The 18,305-nt window shown below is 40.3% G+C and overlaps 1 protein-coding gene across 2 annotated transcripts in view; it reads right to left on the reverse strand.

Annotated features, from left to right (window-relative positions):
- slit3 (slit homolog 3 (Drosophila)) overlaps positions 1–18,305 on the reverse strand; it is a 241,283-nt gene that overhangs the window by 16,853 nt on the left and 206,125 nt on the right. For both annotated transcript variants that reach the window (XM_026182115.2, XM_080304450.1), the window contains 10 exons: positions 16,603–16,674; positions 16,425–16,507; positions 16,225–16,305; positions 14,505–14,629; positions 12,386–12,483; positions 6,858–6,997; positions 4,660–4,753; positions 3,892–4,029; positions 3,076–3,316; positions 1,373–1,503 (listed from right to left, as the gene is read on the reverse strand). In XM_026182115.2, coding sequence (XP_026037900.1) covers positions 1,373–1,503; positions 3,076–3,316; positions 3,892–4,029; positions 4,660–4,753; positions 6,858–6,997; positions 12,386–12,483; positions 14,505–14,629; positions 16,225–16,305; positions 16,425–16,507; positions 16,603–16,674 — 1,203 coding nt within the window. The remainder of the gene's footprint in view (positions 1–1,372; positions 1,504–3,075; positions 3,317–3,891; positions 4,030–4,659; positions 4,754–6,857; positions 6,998–12,385; positions 12,484–14,504; positions 14,630–16,224; positions 16,306–16,424; positions 16,508–16,602; positions 16,675–18,305) is intronic.

Raw genomic sequence — 18,305 nt, forward strand, 5'->3', positions numbered from 1 at the left:
TTACTTACAACTGGTTTGGATGTTTGGCTTGGGAACCAGGGCGGGGATTTGGTCTCTCTCCTCCAACCTTATGTGCGTCCCTACCCGCCTAGACTAGGGGCGTAACAGTACAGTAAATATCTGGTCTAATATATGGCGTTTCATTACAAACACCCACGAGCTGTTTTTGATATTATGTAGTAACATAAATACACATATGTTTGTGCTGATGAGCCCACGTTACAACTTGTATAAGATTCTCTGTGTGTTATATATCCAAAAACCACTTGAGGTAATATTGTATGCAGTTTTTCATATTGTAATTTTGACATTGTATTAGCCCTTTCTCCTCGTCTTATATGTGTATGAAATAAATCTATGGATGACATCACCCTCAGTTTATTTTACAGTGCACCCTGTAGCCTTCAGACGTGGAGTTGAAAAAACTTAATTGGCACTTAGTAAGTTGTGTAACAACAGCTTACATCACTAATACTGCTTGAAACAGGATACACTATTTGACGTTGCTTATTTCAGGGTTGCATTAAGTGACTGCTTATTGTATCAAGTGACTTATTATTTAAACATTTGAATTGAAGTTTATGACTTGTGTTACAAAACAATGCACATCTTATTTCAGTTGGATAAAGCGACCAAATATAAGTATAATAACACTAAAAGGCCTCACAAAATTGTTCTATTACTGCTAAGAAAATGTTATCATGTTCTTTTCCTTGATGATCTTTGTTTTTTCTTATGGTCAATACTATAAGGGAATTTTTCTAGAAACTATGACGCACTTGCTGTTTTTGCAAAAATATGTAGGCAGATTTGTGTGTGGATGACTAAACCACTGAAATCCATTTTCTTGGTGACTTTAGTTTTGTGTATGTGTATATATGCATATTTTTCTGTTATTTTTTTTAATCACTTTGAATCCCTGTAATGTTTATCGAGTGGCTGTAAACTCAAAAATATATGTCTATGTGAGTGAATGCTTTTTGTAATCTTTAACCTACTGTTTACTCTTTGAACCTTAGTAATTGAATTCTTTTTCATCATGGTTTTTTGGGGAAGGTATGCATCTATGTGCTTTTTATTTTTCAAAGTGTGCTTTTAAAGTAATTTGAACCTACGTATCAACACAATGCTTGTTTTAACTTTAATGGAATGTAAAACCAAAATCATTTTAATTGATGCATTTCCACGTCGGAGTAAATTCGATAATAAGTCTGCTTACATTAGCGAGATAAAAGTGATAGAATAGTGGATGAATCTTTATTCTCTCATAGGTACTTAAGGCATGCTTAAACTTGACCTTCATAATGATTCAAATAAGTGAATGTGAATTCTAAGAATGTGAAGGACAGCTTTTCTGTTTTATGTGGCCTACCTGTACACAGTGGTTGGTGGGTAGTTGGCGATGTCGTAAATAAGACGTATGTGTCCCTGATAAAGCTCAATTGCCAGAGGATCATGGTCCTCCTTGTACAACAAAATACCGTTGTCTTTGTCTGTAGCCACCTGGAGAGAGAAAAACGTTGGACACAAAAACAGCCGTCAAAAATTACAGAATTTGATACACAGTCCACAGTTTGTCATATTTTTCATATTTCATTTAATTCAGTAATCATCTGGTAAAAGGTCATAGTGGCACATATAGAAGGAAATAGACCTGAATTGTTCATTTTTATTTAGATAAAAACAGGGCTTGTGTGCATATGACGCTATAATATCTGTGTGTATAACAACATATATAATAGCATCATGTGATGTTTCATTACATCATTTAAGCAAATCAACTTCAACTTAGCTAGTAAGCTAACTTGCTAATTTAGCTAACTAGCTAAGATCATCTTAGCTATTTTAAACTTGTTTTACTCAAGTGATGTAAGTGAGGTTTTTTCTAGTAAAACAAAATTATGTCCCCTGTTCAACTATAAAACAGATTGCTCACTGCTCCCAAACGTACACAAACTTGAAAAATATTGACCTCCAGACCTCAGAAATGATCTACTCTGTGAAAAGCTAATACTTTGCTTCAGTTAAGATTGCTGATGCATATCTGACTCAATATTAAAGCAGGTTAAATGGGTGTCTGATTTACGATGGTTATTTTATACCATCAACTGTAAACCATTTAAAAAGAAAACAAATTCCACCACACTTGTCTCAGAAACACACTTGACATGTCACACTTGCTCGCGTGCTCCTTTAAGCGCTAACTAACTAGCAAGTGGAAATGGGGCCATGGGGCCAAGCACTTAACACTCTGGCGTCAATGGAGCATAGCCAAGTCAACACCTGCTAACAAGCTGCTGGAAAAAAGAGAAAGCCATGCAGGCCAAAAAGAGAAAAAGGGGGTAAGAGGTGTAAAGTACAAAGAGTGAGAGAGCAAGTGAAGTGGAAGAGGGAGGAAAGAAGAAGATGCATATATGTGGATGAACAGAGAATTTGGATGCAGCCTTAAAGAAAAGAAAAAAGTGAAAAAAGGAGAAGGAAAAAAGCATATAGTAATTTATGAAGTGCAGTGGCTCTTTCATTCTTCTATTTCTCTCTCTTACCACTGACTCAAGGCCTCTTGGTAGAGTTTTAATAGCCTTGGCCCTGACATTGAAAAGTCCTGGCAAGAACGCAAAAGCACACGCACACACATGCACAAGCGCAAGTCCCCATGGTTCCAAACAGGTGGTAAATATCAATTAAACCACCTTCCTCTTCCTGTTTCTCTTTCTCTGCCTACTTTATTTCTCATTTCAATAAAAAAGAAAATTATGTGTCCATTAGGACATGACTCTCAGGTGTCCAAAATGTGTGGTCTGTGTGAGTGTGTATGTGTGCGTGGGCACGGTGCTCAGTGTGCCATGGAAACAGAGGGTGGAGCAGATGTTGGCTTTGCTTCATCTGCACTAACTCTATAAGCTTGATTAGAATGTCTCACAGCTCTATTTCAAGCGGCACGGAAATCTTTTAAGAGGAGTGCTACAGAATATAGCCTTTGCACCTTTGGGTTTATTTCAAAATAAAAGCTGACTGTTGGATTTGTAAACCTTGAAAAACAAAAATGAATGCACAGAGGTCAAAGGTTAACCCTACCTGTAACGAAATATGTGCAGTTGGGCGGAGTTTTGCAGCTGGCAGCTCCACATACCCATCACGACCCAGGAAGTGAACAGTGGCCATTTTGTCGCATTTGCTGCCATAGAAACCGGGCATGCAGCGGCAGATGGGCTCCCCAGCAACCACCAGGCACTGGGCGCCGTTTTGGCAATCGGATTGGTCGCAGGGGCTGGTCTGCAGCAAGATCATTGGTGGCGGGTTCTCACAGAAGAGCCCGCTGAGGCAGAAGTAGATTAAACAGAAGATAACTTATTTATAGAGCGTTAATTGGATGATTTGTTTATCTCTATTATGTGACAAAAGTTGTTTACTACTTGTTTTGTAATGTGTCTCTTTGAATTACACGAGGAGATTGCAGTGGCTAAAACAGAAAGCTAATAATCTTGAAATATTGAATCGGGGACCTTTCCTTCCAAACAGATTCAGTATATTTTCTTGTTTTCACCTGGATCATTCTGAATCTGTGAAACTTCCTATTTTTCCCGTACAGTCATTTTCTAATGGCTCTGTCTTCCGTTCCTTTCCTTTTCTTCTGCATATCCATGACTTTCTCTCTGTTTTTCCCCCCTCAGCCACTGATGATGAATTTGTTTCTCTCTCGCCAACAGTCCCTGCTATAATTAACCACATGGTGCTGCATCTGCAGCACACACACACGCGCAAACACACAGATGCACGCAGTAGGTCGAAACAGTCAAGTCTCTGATTATGAAGTGCCATCTGTATCCCCTCCCAGTCTGGCCCTCCAGTCTTTCACTGTGTTTGTGTCTGATTTGTTTCCATGACTCTCACCTGAAACCCTCTTTACAGACGCAGGTATAGCCATTGACGGCGTCCACACACTCCGCTCCGTGCTGACACTTGTTCTCCAGACAGTCATTATAGTCCTGCTCGCAGTGCTGGCCCACGTAGCCTGGTAAACACTCACACCTTGAGTGACATGGAAATAAGGATAAAATTACACAGTGTGTGGGCAACAGACTTTTCCTCTCGCCTACAGGTGTTTTACTGCATGAAGAGGTGACATGTTTGGTTCGTTTCTACAGCTCAGTCAGTAACAGAGCTCTACTTTTATACCATATTTTCCCATTTCTCATGGATAAGTGTGGGAAATGTTTGTGTAAAAATATTTTTATATCAGTTCCACATTCGTAAAACATTATCCACACAGTAATGAGGAACAAACAGAATCGGCATTAAGTGAACACTTTTTAATGATCTTAACTCACTAATTAATTTAGATACTTATGAAATTATTATAGATCAATGTGAAAGGATTCTGCAAGAAACATTAATTTAGGCTATTAAAAAACAAACCTTTTCAACATGGAAGCCTTTAATCTGATAGCATAATAATTCATTATTTATAATTTATAAAAAGATTGATTTTAGGTTTATACTGTATAAAAGGTTTAAACACACAAACGTTCAGTGTAATATAACATTTCCCCCTAAAAATGCTTTCACTTGTATCACAAAAAGCCAGCTTTAACATGGTGAGCTCGCTGTCACTTTCACACAGTGTTTTTCAAGGATCCCCCAAATGTAACTGTTGCCCACCTGTAACCGCGGCCAACGCGAAGGCACTTGGAGTCATGCTGACAGGGGTCAAAACCAGGGAGACAAGGGTCAGTAACCTCGTCACACAGGTCACCTGATGAAAAAGAAAACATTTGCTGTCAGCAATTTAGAAACTGTGAGGCTTAATCGTATTTTAGGCTTGTGTTTTATGCCTGCTGCATCATCACTGAATGATCTGAATAAATATTTTCAGAATTTATGTGGGGGAAAAACTGTGAAGGTAAACAGAAAAATAACACTTCAGAAGAAAGATGGGAGTAGGGGGGCACACTAAACTTTTCACACATACTCTCTGTAATCTTCAAATAGCAGTAGGGGGGGAAAAGCATCCTGGTCAAGGCTTTAGATGTGCTGTGGATGTCCTCACGCACAAAGGGAATAGCGCTATCAGCATTTTCTCAGACCTGACGGAGAAGGGGGTTAATGCTCTCTGTAAAAGTGGAGGCGGTCTAAAGATGTACACACACATACACATGCTGAAAGGGTGAGAAGGGTTAACAGTGTGTTTAAAAGCAGTAGTTGAAGTTAGTGGTAGGAAGGAAGCGGGTATTGAGAAAGGTCAAGCACATTTCCATCATTCTCTGCCTGCTTTCATCTAATCCTGCTGCCTTCCCGCCCTGTCTGTCTCCAATACCCTCGCCTCAAATCACTTTTAGGCACAGGTTTTTTGAGCTACAGTACACCGCAATTTCTGAAAGGATGTTTGACTTGTAAAAAAAAGAAAAGAAAAAAAAGCATGCTGTGAAAGTAAATTTTAATTATTCAGTCTTTGAGCTCCCTAAGCAGACAATTTCACACTTCAGGCACTTTGTTAAAGATGCCAAAATAAATTTATCAATGTGGAATTACCTGAAATACCTTAGAATAATTATCATATGCAAATGAAACTGTGCTACAGAAAAAGATGTTAGGCATGATTTACCTGATTTAAAATCATTTTACACAATAATATGATCATATGAGAATTGTGGGAGATTTTAACAGATATAAAGACACAAACTGTTGACACTACATCCATGCAGCTTGGTTTATCTTCCACCAAGGAGGGTAATGAAGTGAAGGTATGTGATCTTTGTGCTTTAGTGCTGCTTATTTCAGGAACAAGGCATCAGAGGTGGAAAACTGGGGACATGCAGAGTTCCAGAGCAACATATCTGGACATTGTTGCGAATTTTCTAAAACACTGATTATCTTGTTGCCTTTTTCACACCAAATTATTTAATACTTTCTGAATTGCAGTTTTTTTTTAATTTCACAAGGGATTAATTATATTTTCTTGTGACCTCCTGACCTTTCCTCCATCATCTGTCTAAAATGGATTTTTTACCATAATCAAAATGCTACTGTGACATTTAAATTGTTGAGCACGTTAAAGAAACCTTAAATCAGCTGTTTCAAAGGTCTTATGACATTAAATCTGGATTTTTCTCTCTGTGTTGCAAATATGACGTGACAGTCCTGGTTGCTGAGTTTGGAGAAAGGAGAGTGACTAGTAAAGTACTGTCCTCTTAATGTGACACCTGATGATTGCGCTGCGGTTCACTGAGCTAAGTGGGGAGTTCGGTGCCAGAGGAACCAGCTGTGCGCATGAACGTGTGTGTTTGTGTGCAACAGCTGTATGTGGTAAGGTGGCTGGCAGTGTGCAAGGACTCTGAGAGCCAACAACGATAATGACATGGTGTGTGTGCTGCTGAGTGTGTATTGACTGAGGTTCAGTGTTAAAGGGGACCTCGTGTTTGTGTGTGTGCGTACGTGTGTGTGTCTTAGAGGACACTGTTACACACAGAAAAACTTAAATTCAGAGTCAGCAGTTTAGCTTCAGCGTGCCGGACTCTGCCAGGGCAGCTCTCGCTCCTCTCAGCCTTTGCCCTTTATCGGCAATTTCTTTACCCTTTCCGTTGCTCTGTTTATTTTTCCCCTTCCCTCTAGTACACAGTCAATCTTTGCCATTTCACTCTCATTCTCCTTCTGTCTCCCTCTCATGTGATTGCTCTTTAAACCTCCTGCAGGAACAGTTTCAGGTCACTGCAGAGAGCCTGTCAATTACTAACTTACCATCCAGTAAACTGGAAAATATGATTTTGTAAGTGTGGGACTTGGTGACCCTCCCAGCCTCTCAGGGGCAAAGACTGAGGGTGCATTATTGAAAGTTTTTGTGTGTTTGTGTGGGTGTCTACCTGTGTAGTTTGGAGGACAGACGCAGGTGTAGTTGTTGATCCCATCGATGCAGGTGGAGTTGTTCTCACAGTCGTTGTCTTCGCAGTCATCTGGGTTTATCTCACAATGTTGGCCCTCAAAACCTGGCGGACACGCACAGCTACACATGCAAAAACACACAAAATGTGTATTATTACCTAGCAACTGGGCAAGATCTGAGGACTCATCATCAGCTCCTCGTAAATGCTCCTGTGAGAGAAGTTTAAAGAAGAACTATTGAATCTGTAGTTAATATTCTTACATCCTTTTCATTTAGAGACTTCACTTCATGTCTCATTAAATTCCAACAAGTTGCAGCTATTCCTGCAGCACACATACTTCCTGTTAATCTATTTTCTGCGATAAAGATTAGGGAGAATCAATCCTCCCTTTCAAACACAGCCTTTTGATTTATGTCATCTCTCTTTCCTGATGGGAGATGTTTTATTAATAAATATCAGTCAAAATTCCTCAGGCTTCTACTGAGGTGAAAGGAAAAAACTTTAAAACAAAACACCCACCTCCAGCTAAAAGGAAGAAAAAAACAAAAGAGAACAAAAAATGCTGAGATACGCTCAGTTTGATGCCACTACGGTTGGACGCCGCCCACCTGGACCACTCAAAGGGAATTATCAAAGCTTCCTCCTCTCCTCCACTTCTTTCCCTCACCCACCTCTTTTCTCGTCAGCCCTTGATCTCTTCCCCCTTTTCACCCTTTGTATCTCAGTCAGGATAACTCCTTCAAACAGATCACAAACACGCACACTACCTTTAGGTGAAGATCACTCACCCACACACAAACACTCCAAGTCTAATAAATCCAACCGCAGCTGCCTTTGACAACTCGCCCTCTCTCTCACGACTCTCTGTTCTTCTGTTCATCTAGACATGATTGATTTAAATTACTTTTATTGGGAAAAACTGAATTTTACATTAAGTTCACCCAATAAATGAAGCAAGAGGATAGCTGCTTGTCAGTGACAATTATCAACCCACACAAACCCATTCACTCGTTTTTGTGGCACAATGCTTTGTCCTTCCCACTTTTTTGTACATACAAAATGTGTTTAGTTCTTTCTCACCGCTTTCATTTCGCAACAAGTGAAATGAAAGCTTTGGTACCTACAGTAAGGAGTTTTTTCTCATGTATCTCACAATACTCACTGGTTACCACCTCCCTATCTGTTTTCCAGTTTAGAAAACCTGCACTTAAGCCTTCACTCAAAATGACATAAAATAAATTTATATTCTAAGATATAATGAGCCTATTATTGCAAGTTGTTCAGGCTAAAATATTCAGAAAAATGTGGGATACTTATGCAGCAGAGACAAAGGGACCACTCCCAATCCAGATGACTTAATGAAGCAGAAGAAGAGAAAATAAAGGAAAAATAAAAGGAGTGATGAAGTAAAAAGAAAGGAAGAAGATATTAACTGTTCCCCATGAGAAAAAAAAAGAAATAAAAATGCAGAAACCACTGACTGGGTCAAGGATCACCGTTTCACCAATCAAATCCAAGTCCTGACATTTAAATGATATAGTTTGACAAATGGAGCTGTGCTAAGAACCAAAGTTAATTGGACTTCCTGAATATGCGTAACTGATTATATAACATGTTAAAATGTCAAAGGGGCATGGTCTCCTTCCCTTACTGTCTTTCTCCCTTTATTTCTGTCTCTCTCAGAGGTCACAGGGATCTACCTGTGTTTCTTTACCATTAAGGAATCATCTGAAAAGGGTAAAGAGACCCCTAATAGCATTACCACACAAGCCTTTAAAGGCCAGAAGCATATCAGAGCTTTTCAAAGGGCAAAGGCCTTGTTACTGGGGTTGAGAAGGAGACAAATCTGGTAGAAAGATATATGACAATTGTTGCAATTACAGCCGCTGTTTGTCACAAGACTTGGACAAAGGGTGACGTTTTGGAGCGGCACTGATTACCCGGGCAGGCACGGTCGAGGATTCTCACACACACACAGATTGCATTTGTTCTACCATGGGCGGTTATTAAGCAGGAAAATTGAATTTATATTCTAAAATATAACAAATCCAACTAGCAAGTCTCAAAGACTTCTTAAGTGAAATATAGTGTATTTGATGCGGTTTGATTCAATTTAATGGTGAAAGGGCCGTTTTGCTTAAAATGAACCACATTAAAAAGTCATACCGCAAAGGGTCTGTTTTTAATTAGTCCCATTTCTAAACAATTGTTGGCCGTTTGATTACTTTTGGTCTGCGGCTTGTGCCATAATTTTCAGCACAAAGTAACTCTGGCCTTAGTTTTTTAGTCCAAATAGGATTAAGATTATAGGGGACATGGAAGGTTTAAGGAAGCAGTTCTCAATGTTTTAGGTCGTAGCAATTTAGTATGCTTAAACAATTCTGCAATGTAACTTTCAATATTTCAAGTTGCGTGCAAAAGTCCAGGAGTAAAACATCTGCTTTGAGTGTTATCCACCCATTAAATGAACATTATCCACTGCAGTTAGATATGTCTAGCAGGTGCCCTCTTGTAGCCATCTGTGGGTCAGAAGGTGTATTATCATTTATCTAATTATTGCTAGAGGTAGAGAGATTATATAGGGCATCTTTGGGTCAAGTAAAACGTCCACTGGACTCTCTACTCTGGTAGGTTAGCAAGTACAGCTTTCTAACATGCAATACCTTTCAACCAAAAAAGTAACAATATTTCTTTCCTAACACTAACCAAGCAGTTATTTGGTATGTAAACTAAACCAATCAGCAAGCAGTTGTTTGGCTTAGTAAAAGTCTAGTCTCCTGGGTAAAAACTTAATTTACTTCATATGTTGAAAAACTCATCATCTATGTTTTCCTAGCATAACAACAACCACTAAATGAGGTGATAACAGCCTGTTGAACATACTAGTTGGCAGAGATGCGGTCGCATATTCAAAAAAAAAAACCCAAGAAGATCAGGTGAGGATAATACCCTATATTATCAGAATCAAAGTCAGAATAGTAATTAATCCCAGAGGAAATTATGTGGTCACATACACACAATGATGGCAACAGACACCCTTCTTTATGATCTGTTTCTCACTGCTGGAAGTACTCTGTTTGGTTTAGGCTTATGCTGCTTGAACTGAGGGTGCAGAAGGCAGCACAGCTAATACACATTTGCTTGCTGTGAATTCTCTGGACAATTACCTGTGCTATTCTCCTATGCATGTAATCAGAAATTACACAGACTTTCTACTAGAGAGTTAGTAGGTTAAAAACCCTTTGACATTACACATTTGCGTTCTCACCTAACCTGCACCTCAGCTGCACCGCATGTGCAAAAACAGGTTGCAATTCTGAATGTGTTGGGAAAAGATGGGTGGGGAAGTGAATGGGTGATGCACAATGTTATTTTCCCTAAAGCACTGCCACTGAAAGGCTCTTGACCACTGGAGTTGCACTGCAGCTAGGATTCACACACTATGATTGTGTTGGGCAGCTCCTGAGTCTAAATATACACTCAACAAAAATATAAACGCAACACCTTTGTTACTGCTCCCATTCCCCATGGGATGGACGTAGAGACCTAAAATTCATTCCAGATACACAATATAACCATCCCTCCCAAACAGTGGTCACAAATCAGTCCAAATGTGTGGTAGTGGGCACATCTGCTATATTGAGATAATCCATCCCACCTCACAGGTGTGCCACATCAGGATGCTGATCTGACATCATGAGTAGTGCACAGGTGTACCTCAGACTGCCCACAACAAAAGGCCACCCTGGAATGTGCAGTTTTGTCTCACAGCAAAATGCCACAGATGCCACAAGCAATGAGGGAGCGTGCAATTGGCATGCTGACAGCAGGAATGTCAACCAGATCTGTCGCCCGTGCATTGAATGTTCATTTCTCAACCATAAGCCGTCTCCACAGGCGTTTCAGAGAATATGGCAGCACATCCAACCGGCCTCACAACCGCAGACCTCGTGTAACCACACCAGCCCAGGACCTCCACATCCAGCAGGTTCACCTCCAAGATCGTCTGAGACCAGCCACCCAGACAGCTGCTGGAACAATTGGTTTGCACAACCAAACAATTTCTGCACAAACTGTCAGAAACCGTCTCAGGGACGCTCAACTGCATGCCCGTCGTCCTCATCGGGGTCTTGACCTGACTCCAGCTCGTCGCCGTAACAGACTTGTGTGGGCAAATGCTCACATTCGATGGCGTCTGGCACGTTGGAGAGGTGTGCGCTTCACGGATGAATCATGGTTCACATTGTTCAGGGCAGATGGCAGCTGAGAATGTCCCAGTTCTTGCATGGCCAGCATACTCACCGGACATGTCACCCATTGAGCATGTTCGGGATGTGCTTGACCGGCGTATACGACAGCGTGTACCAGTTCCCACGAATATCCAACAACCTCGCACAGCCATTGAAGTGGAGTGGACCAACATTCCACAGGCCACAATTGACAATCTGATAGACTCCATGCGACGATGTGTTGCACTGCATGAGGCAAATGGTGGTCACACCAGATACTGACCGGTTCTGGGTCCCCAGACCCCCAATAGCGCAAAAAACTGCACATTCCAGGGTGGCCTTTTGTTGTGGGCAGTCTGAGGTACACCTGTGCACTACTCATGATGTCAGATCAGCATCCTGATGTGGCACACCTGTGAGGTGGGATGGATTATCTCAATATAGCAGATGTGCCCACTACCACACATTTGGACTGATTTGTGACCACTGTTTGGGAGGGATGGTTATATTGTGTATCTGGAATGAATTTTAGGTCTCTACGTCCATCCCATGGGGAATGGGAGCAGTAACAAAGGTGTTGCGTTTATATTTTTGTTGAGTGTATGAAAGCGTATGAATGTAAAATAGGAAGGTTCCTGAAAATGAAGTAGCATGTTCAGCATGCTTTGAGAAAGTGAAAACATGAATATAAGGATCAGATAAATAATGGATAACCTCCTTGAATTATCCATTCCTCCATTTTCTTAACTATTCATACAATTTAGGGTCGTAGGGTCATGGGGTGAGAGACACAGTACAACTGGATAGAATCTAAAGTATCAAAAGTGGCGTCAGTGTCTTGGTCAAACATGAAAAAACACATTTTCAAAACCATCCCTGGTTTAACACCAAATTCTTCCATAGCCTCATTGATTTTTAGTGCAAAACCTGCCAGCTACACAAGGGTTTGAAAGCAAAACTGGTGTAGTCAAAGTACTAAAGCTGTCTTAATTAAATCTTACTTAAATGCAGATAAACTCTGCATTCTCCTAGTGTATTCTCCTAGTGGTTCATTAGTGGTTGCTCGAGGTTGACGACAGTCACAAGGGGAAATTGGTGCTGCACCTCCTTACAATTTGGTTGCAAATAGTTTACAGTGGCGGTATAAAAGATACCCCCTTGTCTGCAAGTTCGTCAGCCAGCAGACCCCAGAAACCAGTCGTAATTTTGAGACTAACAACTGGTACCACTGACAAAACTTCCACATAGCATAACACTTAATAACAAACACCGTTGTACCTGAAGTGGTCTTCATGGCCAGGATGAATGTGGCAGGTTCCTCCATTAGAACAAGGAAAGCTAATGCAGGCATTGATTGGTATTTCACAGTCTTGACCCTAAAGGAGAGGACAAGACATGGAAAAGCAGTTAATAACTGAATATTGTGTCTTCTGTTACTACTGGAATAAGTGAAGCTGTCATCAAACTTCTTCACTAGTGACATAATTTTACTGTCCGGCACATTACAGTTAAGTGTTCTTAATTTTATTTAAATGTATTTAAATTGACCACTTGGGAAAAGACAAATGTATGTAACTATATATATGTGTATATATTTATATATACATTATATCTAAATATATAGTTCCACTGATAAAGTTCTTTTTACTATTTATGTTGTGCTCTTGTAGTTTTTCTTTTTAAGGACAACATATTTTTAAGGTGTAGTAAAAAAAACAAACCACAAATGTAGTGGACATATTCATAAAACATGTCTACTTCTTTGATTCATTACTTTTCCTGGTAAGAAGTTTCATTCATCAGAGTCCTAAAACCTCTGTCAGCCAATATACCCACTTGTTCTGATCAAAGCGCTTTATTTTTGTTTTTAATCTAAACCCATCTTTTTATTTCCTTTTCTATTTTATTCTTTACTTTAGAACTTCATGTTGTGTTCACAGCCTCCTTCATTCATTTCTCAACATATTTCTCACTGTTCCTTTATACTATGTGTTCTCTCCATTTCTCCCACAACACCTTACCTATGACATTTCTTGTTCCTTTCTTTAACTCACACCTCTATCATCCCATCTTCTGTACTTAATTGTTGTTTATTCCTCATGTCTTCCCTTCTTATTCTCACTCCTCATGTTCCTAGTTGCTTCTTTGAGTCTTCACACATTTTAATTAATGTTGTCCCAGTGGATGCCAGTAAGAAAAACATACACATAGACATGTACATACACAGACACAAACATACACAGGCATGCACACTCCAGCAGTCCTTCCCGCACTGTGACCTTGGCAAATGATGTGTTAATTAAAAGCAAGACCAAGGCTTTCTCCTGCAAAAGTGCAAAGGTTATGCAGCATGTGTTCTTGTAAAACCTAAAGTCCTTGCACAGATACTCACGTGCACATATACATGCAAACAAGCACAAACAGATATGCATGCAGTCTATTCTTTAGAAGCTGGAGCTCAAGGATCTCTAAATACAGATACGCAAATAAGGGGTATGCCGATGAGTACAATGAGTACAGTCTCAGTCACCATTAGTTCTACTTTGGATCCTCCGTTCATGCTACAGGATGAAAGCAACCCCTACATTTAAAATCAGTGTCATAAACAACTATTTATGACTTTCTTTTTTTGCAATGTGCCGTAAGACACCACTGATATGCACATGCTCGCCTATGCAAACTGCACTGAGTAGAAGATGTGCATGTCTTTTCTAATGCGAACTATGAATATTGACAGCTATTACACCCTTTATCTTTTGATCATTCAGTACCTACAGTGCAGTCAGCTTCGCTCCTCATTTCTCTATTGATAGACAAGTAGATACATTATGCATACAAGGCCAGAGCTAAGCCTGATAATACTCCTAATGCCAGAGGATTATGCAGCCTGGCTAGTCATCTAGGACACCTTTCAAAAAAGCAACTATTTCTAGAAAAAGTGAAAATTTTGCTGCGTGATGCACTCTATAATTCAGAGGAGTTGAAATAAAAAGGAACCACTAAATAGTACGCAGTTACAAGGCTGTAGGCGCGGGAATAACACGGCACCAGAGGTTCAAGGACTGATTTCGACTGCCTCCATATCAACTGAAAAAATTTTCACTTTTGATAAATCACTTTGTAAATACTTCCAAAAACACCAGCAAGTATGGCAAGCCTGATAACAACCAAGCATTATGACTGCAATAAATCAATATAACATTTTTATGAGACCATGATGGAGTGCAAGTTTAATCAAACTTATAAATTAAAGTACACACTGACCAAAAAAGGAAAATGTATATTCTAGTGGCTATATTATAGTTTCAGATGTGGACCAAGAAAACAAGTTTTAGAAGCGAAACATATTATGTCTGACCGCCACCTTCAGTGCGTCTCTGTCTGCTGATATTCTTACCTTGAATCCATACGGACAGGTGCAGTGGTAAGATCCTGCGGCATTGGAGACACAGGTACCATTATTTTGGCAGGGAGCTGAAAGGCAGGGGGCGCACTTTGACATCAGGTTGATATCCACTGGACCTACAAATGATAACAGACGTGGGAGAAAGCAGAAAGAAGAAGGAAAAGTGTCAGAGATGTGCACAAGAACACGTGTGATCTCTCTCAAACTCAAGCTACGTAGAGGCAAGAAGTAGAGTAAGATGGGATCATTTTTAGTTCATGACATGATGCATCTTTATGCAGCACTAGGTTTGCTCATGGAGTCCCAGCCCACTTTATAAACTCACAAACATAGTCAACAATGGTCATGTAATGCAGCTTCATTCTTTTTAGCAGATTACACTTTTCATGATATTTCTTTTATCTGTGTAAGAAGTCTGCTTCACAGTTCCTTTTGTCATGGTCTGGCTGTGTGGCTGTAAAATTCCCTGGTATCCACCCATGGGCAGGGCCTACAGCCTCCCTCAGCTGAAGCTGATTGAGGCAATCAGGTTGGAGATTTAAGCTGCTTGCTGACACTGCTTCCTCGCCAGTTTGTCAACTACCCTATGTTGGTAACCACGCCTCACGCCTCATGTTCATGAATCTCACGTGCTCTACTAACCTTGTAATCTCGTGTTCTAGTTACTCCAGGAACACTCCATCACACCGAACCACTCATCTTGGAAATCTGGTTAACCCGCCAGCTCTCGGACTCATCTCCTTGCCTCACCTGCCTGCCCCCCTGTCCTTACACCACCTCGGGACCTTCACCACTCAGGACAGCTGCCACACACCACCTAACCCACCTGGACCGCACCACCTCTCCCTCAACGCTTCCATCTCTCACCTGCACATACGTACCTATTCACCAGCAGCTGCCGTTGCTTTCTTGGACCTGTCCCCTTGCTTATCCCTCTCCCCTGGCCAAGAGCCTCACGCCCCATATATCAAGCCTTAAATCAAGAACTAACGTGAACGTCATTTTGGTGTTAGTTAATAAACCTTTGTTAAACCCTTGACTCTGCCTCCGCCTTGGGTTTCCTGCACGTGGGTTTGATTTTTGGTGCTCAGCCTCCGGCCGTTTTGTGACCCTTTCCCGTCTGGTCTGATAGCAGAGAAGCCCTTGATGAGGTGATGTTAGAGGTCTGCTGATTCTATATGAGTTTACAGAATCCAGCCAAGAGGTAGAGGGGATTTATTTTATACATTTATATCTATGGTCAATCCTCTAATATAGCATGATGTATTACCGGCTGAGCTGATCCAACAGGCTAAAGGCTTGAGTGTCTGGCAACTCAAAATGGATCAGTCAAACGAATATGTTTGGGCTTTAAGCCACTACTCTTACCACCCAGCTAACAGGAAAAAAAAACCAGCCTCAGCAGCCTAAACAAATAATCTGCATTTCATATAAGCTTGTCGATTTTTGACCATGAGCTGCCATTCTCATCTAAAGCTGTGAAACTCAATCTAAGGCAAGGCTAAAGTCATAATGTTTTTTCCCAAATGGCCTAAAACTAAAACTCAGTAGTTTTAATGGGAAGAAAGTAAACTGCAAACAAAAGCTACAATGAAATAAACACACTTGAGTCTGTAAATATAATAACAGCCCAATCTAGTCTAAATCCAGGGATTACATGAGTGGTAAAACAATATATTGCACTTAGTACTATGAAAATATGTGTACTTACCTTTGCACTGAAATCTGTTTAATGGTGTGGTGAGCAGCAGTCTGTCAGCCATGTCAGGAGGTCCAGTACAGCGAGCAATGCCTTAAATACCAATTTTAAGTCAAAAGATATTCAGTATTTTTCTTATATGCAGCATTAGATGTTGGTGAACACACGTTTTTGGTTGAACAAATGCAAGCATATTGACTGTGATTTCTTACCAGGCTCTTTAAAGCCAGCCTTGACCCACTGAGAGAGCCAGCGCAGATCACAGTTACAGTACAATGGATTGGCACCAAGAGCCCTAAACAAAGTTAAAAGCATAAACCAATACACATTTACTCTGTGGATACACATATGTAGAAGTGCAGATGCAGTACAGACCAAAGCTGTACTTACAGGTGGGAAAGAGAGCTGAGGTGGTTGAAAGCTCCCTCCGGAATAGTTGAAAGGTCATTACCATGAAGAGTCCTGGAGGAGAGAAGCAGAGAGCAAAACAGGAGCATATAAATATTAATCATACCAGCGACCTTGTTACGCATTTAAAAAGGAAGATTTTGACCTACTGTTACTGTTATTCTGTAGTTAATTAATTTAATTAGGTACTCTGTGTTTCTTAATCATTCTTTTGTAGCAAGGGAGGAAAAGTGAAAGAGCTTTTGACCTCGGTCCACTGTTACGTCCTTATCCACTTGCACCACAACATGATTTTGTGAGTACTGCTTCAGTAAATGCTTTTTGTTTTTAGTTGGTCTCCCTTCATATGGTACAATTTCAAGAGGTCATACACAGTAGAGAGCCTTTATGAGGCGTGGTGATCTAACTCTGTAGATAACCTCAGGACCTTTGCTGGGGTCTCTTATATTTTCCTATTTTGGTGCCTTGAGACAAAAGGACGTTGACATTCTACAGACCCTCACTGTGTCCATTGACTGAAAGGTAGGGTAGGGTACAATGAACTCTGTGGGATGAAAAAAATCCAAACATATGCATTACATATGACTCTTGATTAAATATTTCTGCATAGAGTTCTAACTATATATGATAATTGGCTCACTGTACAATTTGTTAGGTACAACAACTACCTGTTAAATCAAATATTTAGCATCAAACATCAGCCAAAACCATGACAACAACATTAGACTTAGAAGAAGATTTGTGGAGCCAGGGATCAAACCACTGACCTTTTGACTAGTAGATAAACTAGTACGGTGTAATAGTAGAGGTTAATTTCTTGGCACACTTTGCTCCTCTTACTAATTGAGCAAAACCCAAACAAGGTGTACCGAACATAGTGCCCACTGAGTGTGCATACACTATACACAGCTATTAGTTTTAACCTTGTGGTTTAATAATTAGATTTGTATCTTAAATGTGCAGCTAAGGTTTAACCATAGCTGGCAAGGGGCTATTGACCAATGTTAAAAAGGATTATATCCAAGGAAAACCTATTGCGTCACATCCATCATATCAGAGCTAAATGAAAGTGACTGCCCAGTTGCCTAATACTCACTTTGGAGCAAGCTAATACACCAGTCTAACCCTTATAGCTGCATGCTAAATTATTCAAATTTATTTGTGGTTCCTCAGTAGCAGACACACCATCATACCCTTCTATAATGGAAAATAAATAAAATATTTATGAAAGAATAACACAAAATAAACAGAAAGCCTTTTTTCATTGTTGTGCAATAAAGCTTGTTCGGGTCTCTGAATGGAATATAAACTGTCTCATACGGTCATCTCGCAGACGGTGGTGTGCGAGCGATCATGTGTGTCACAGTAGAAAACTGCAGGTCGAGAAGCGTATTAGTGTTGATGTGTGCATTTTTGCTATGTACCACTGGGTTTGCATGTATGTGTTCGTGTCTGTAGATGTGTGTCTGAAACTTTTTGTCTCTGAGGGCTTAGAGACTTCAGAGTGTGCGTGTGTGTGTCCTTTGTGTGTCTATCCATTGGAGTGTGCTGCCTGCTGGATAGAAGTTCACATTCCATTAGAGTGAAGGGCTGTAGCAGGGGACAGCTATCAAACCAGCAGTATTGGAAAAACTGTGCATGTGTATGTATGTGTACTTGATTTTTGTGTGTGTGTGCGTGCGTGT

Source organism: Astatotilapia calliptera, chromosome 2 (assembly GCF_964374335.1).
Source record: "Astatotilapia calliptera chromosome 2, fAstCal68.1, whole genome shotgun sequence".
In the NCBI taxonomy this organism is placed as follows: Eukaryota; Metazoa; Chordata; class Actinopteri; order Cichliformes; family Cichlidae; genus Astatotilapia; species Astatotilapia calliptera.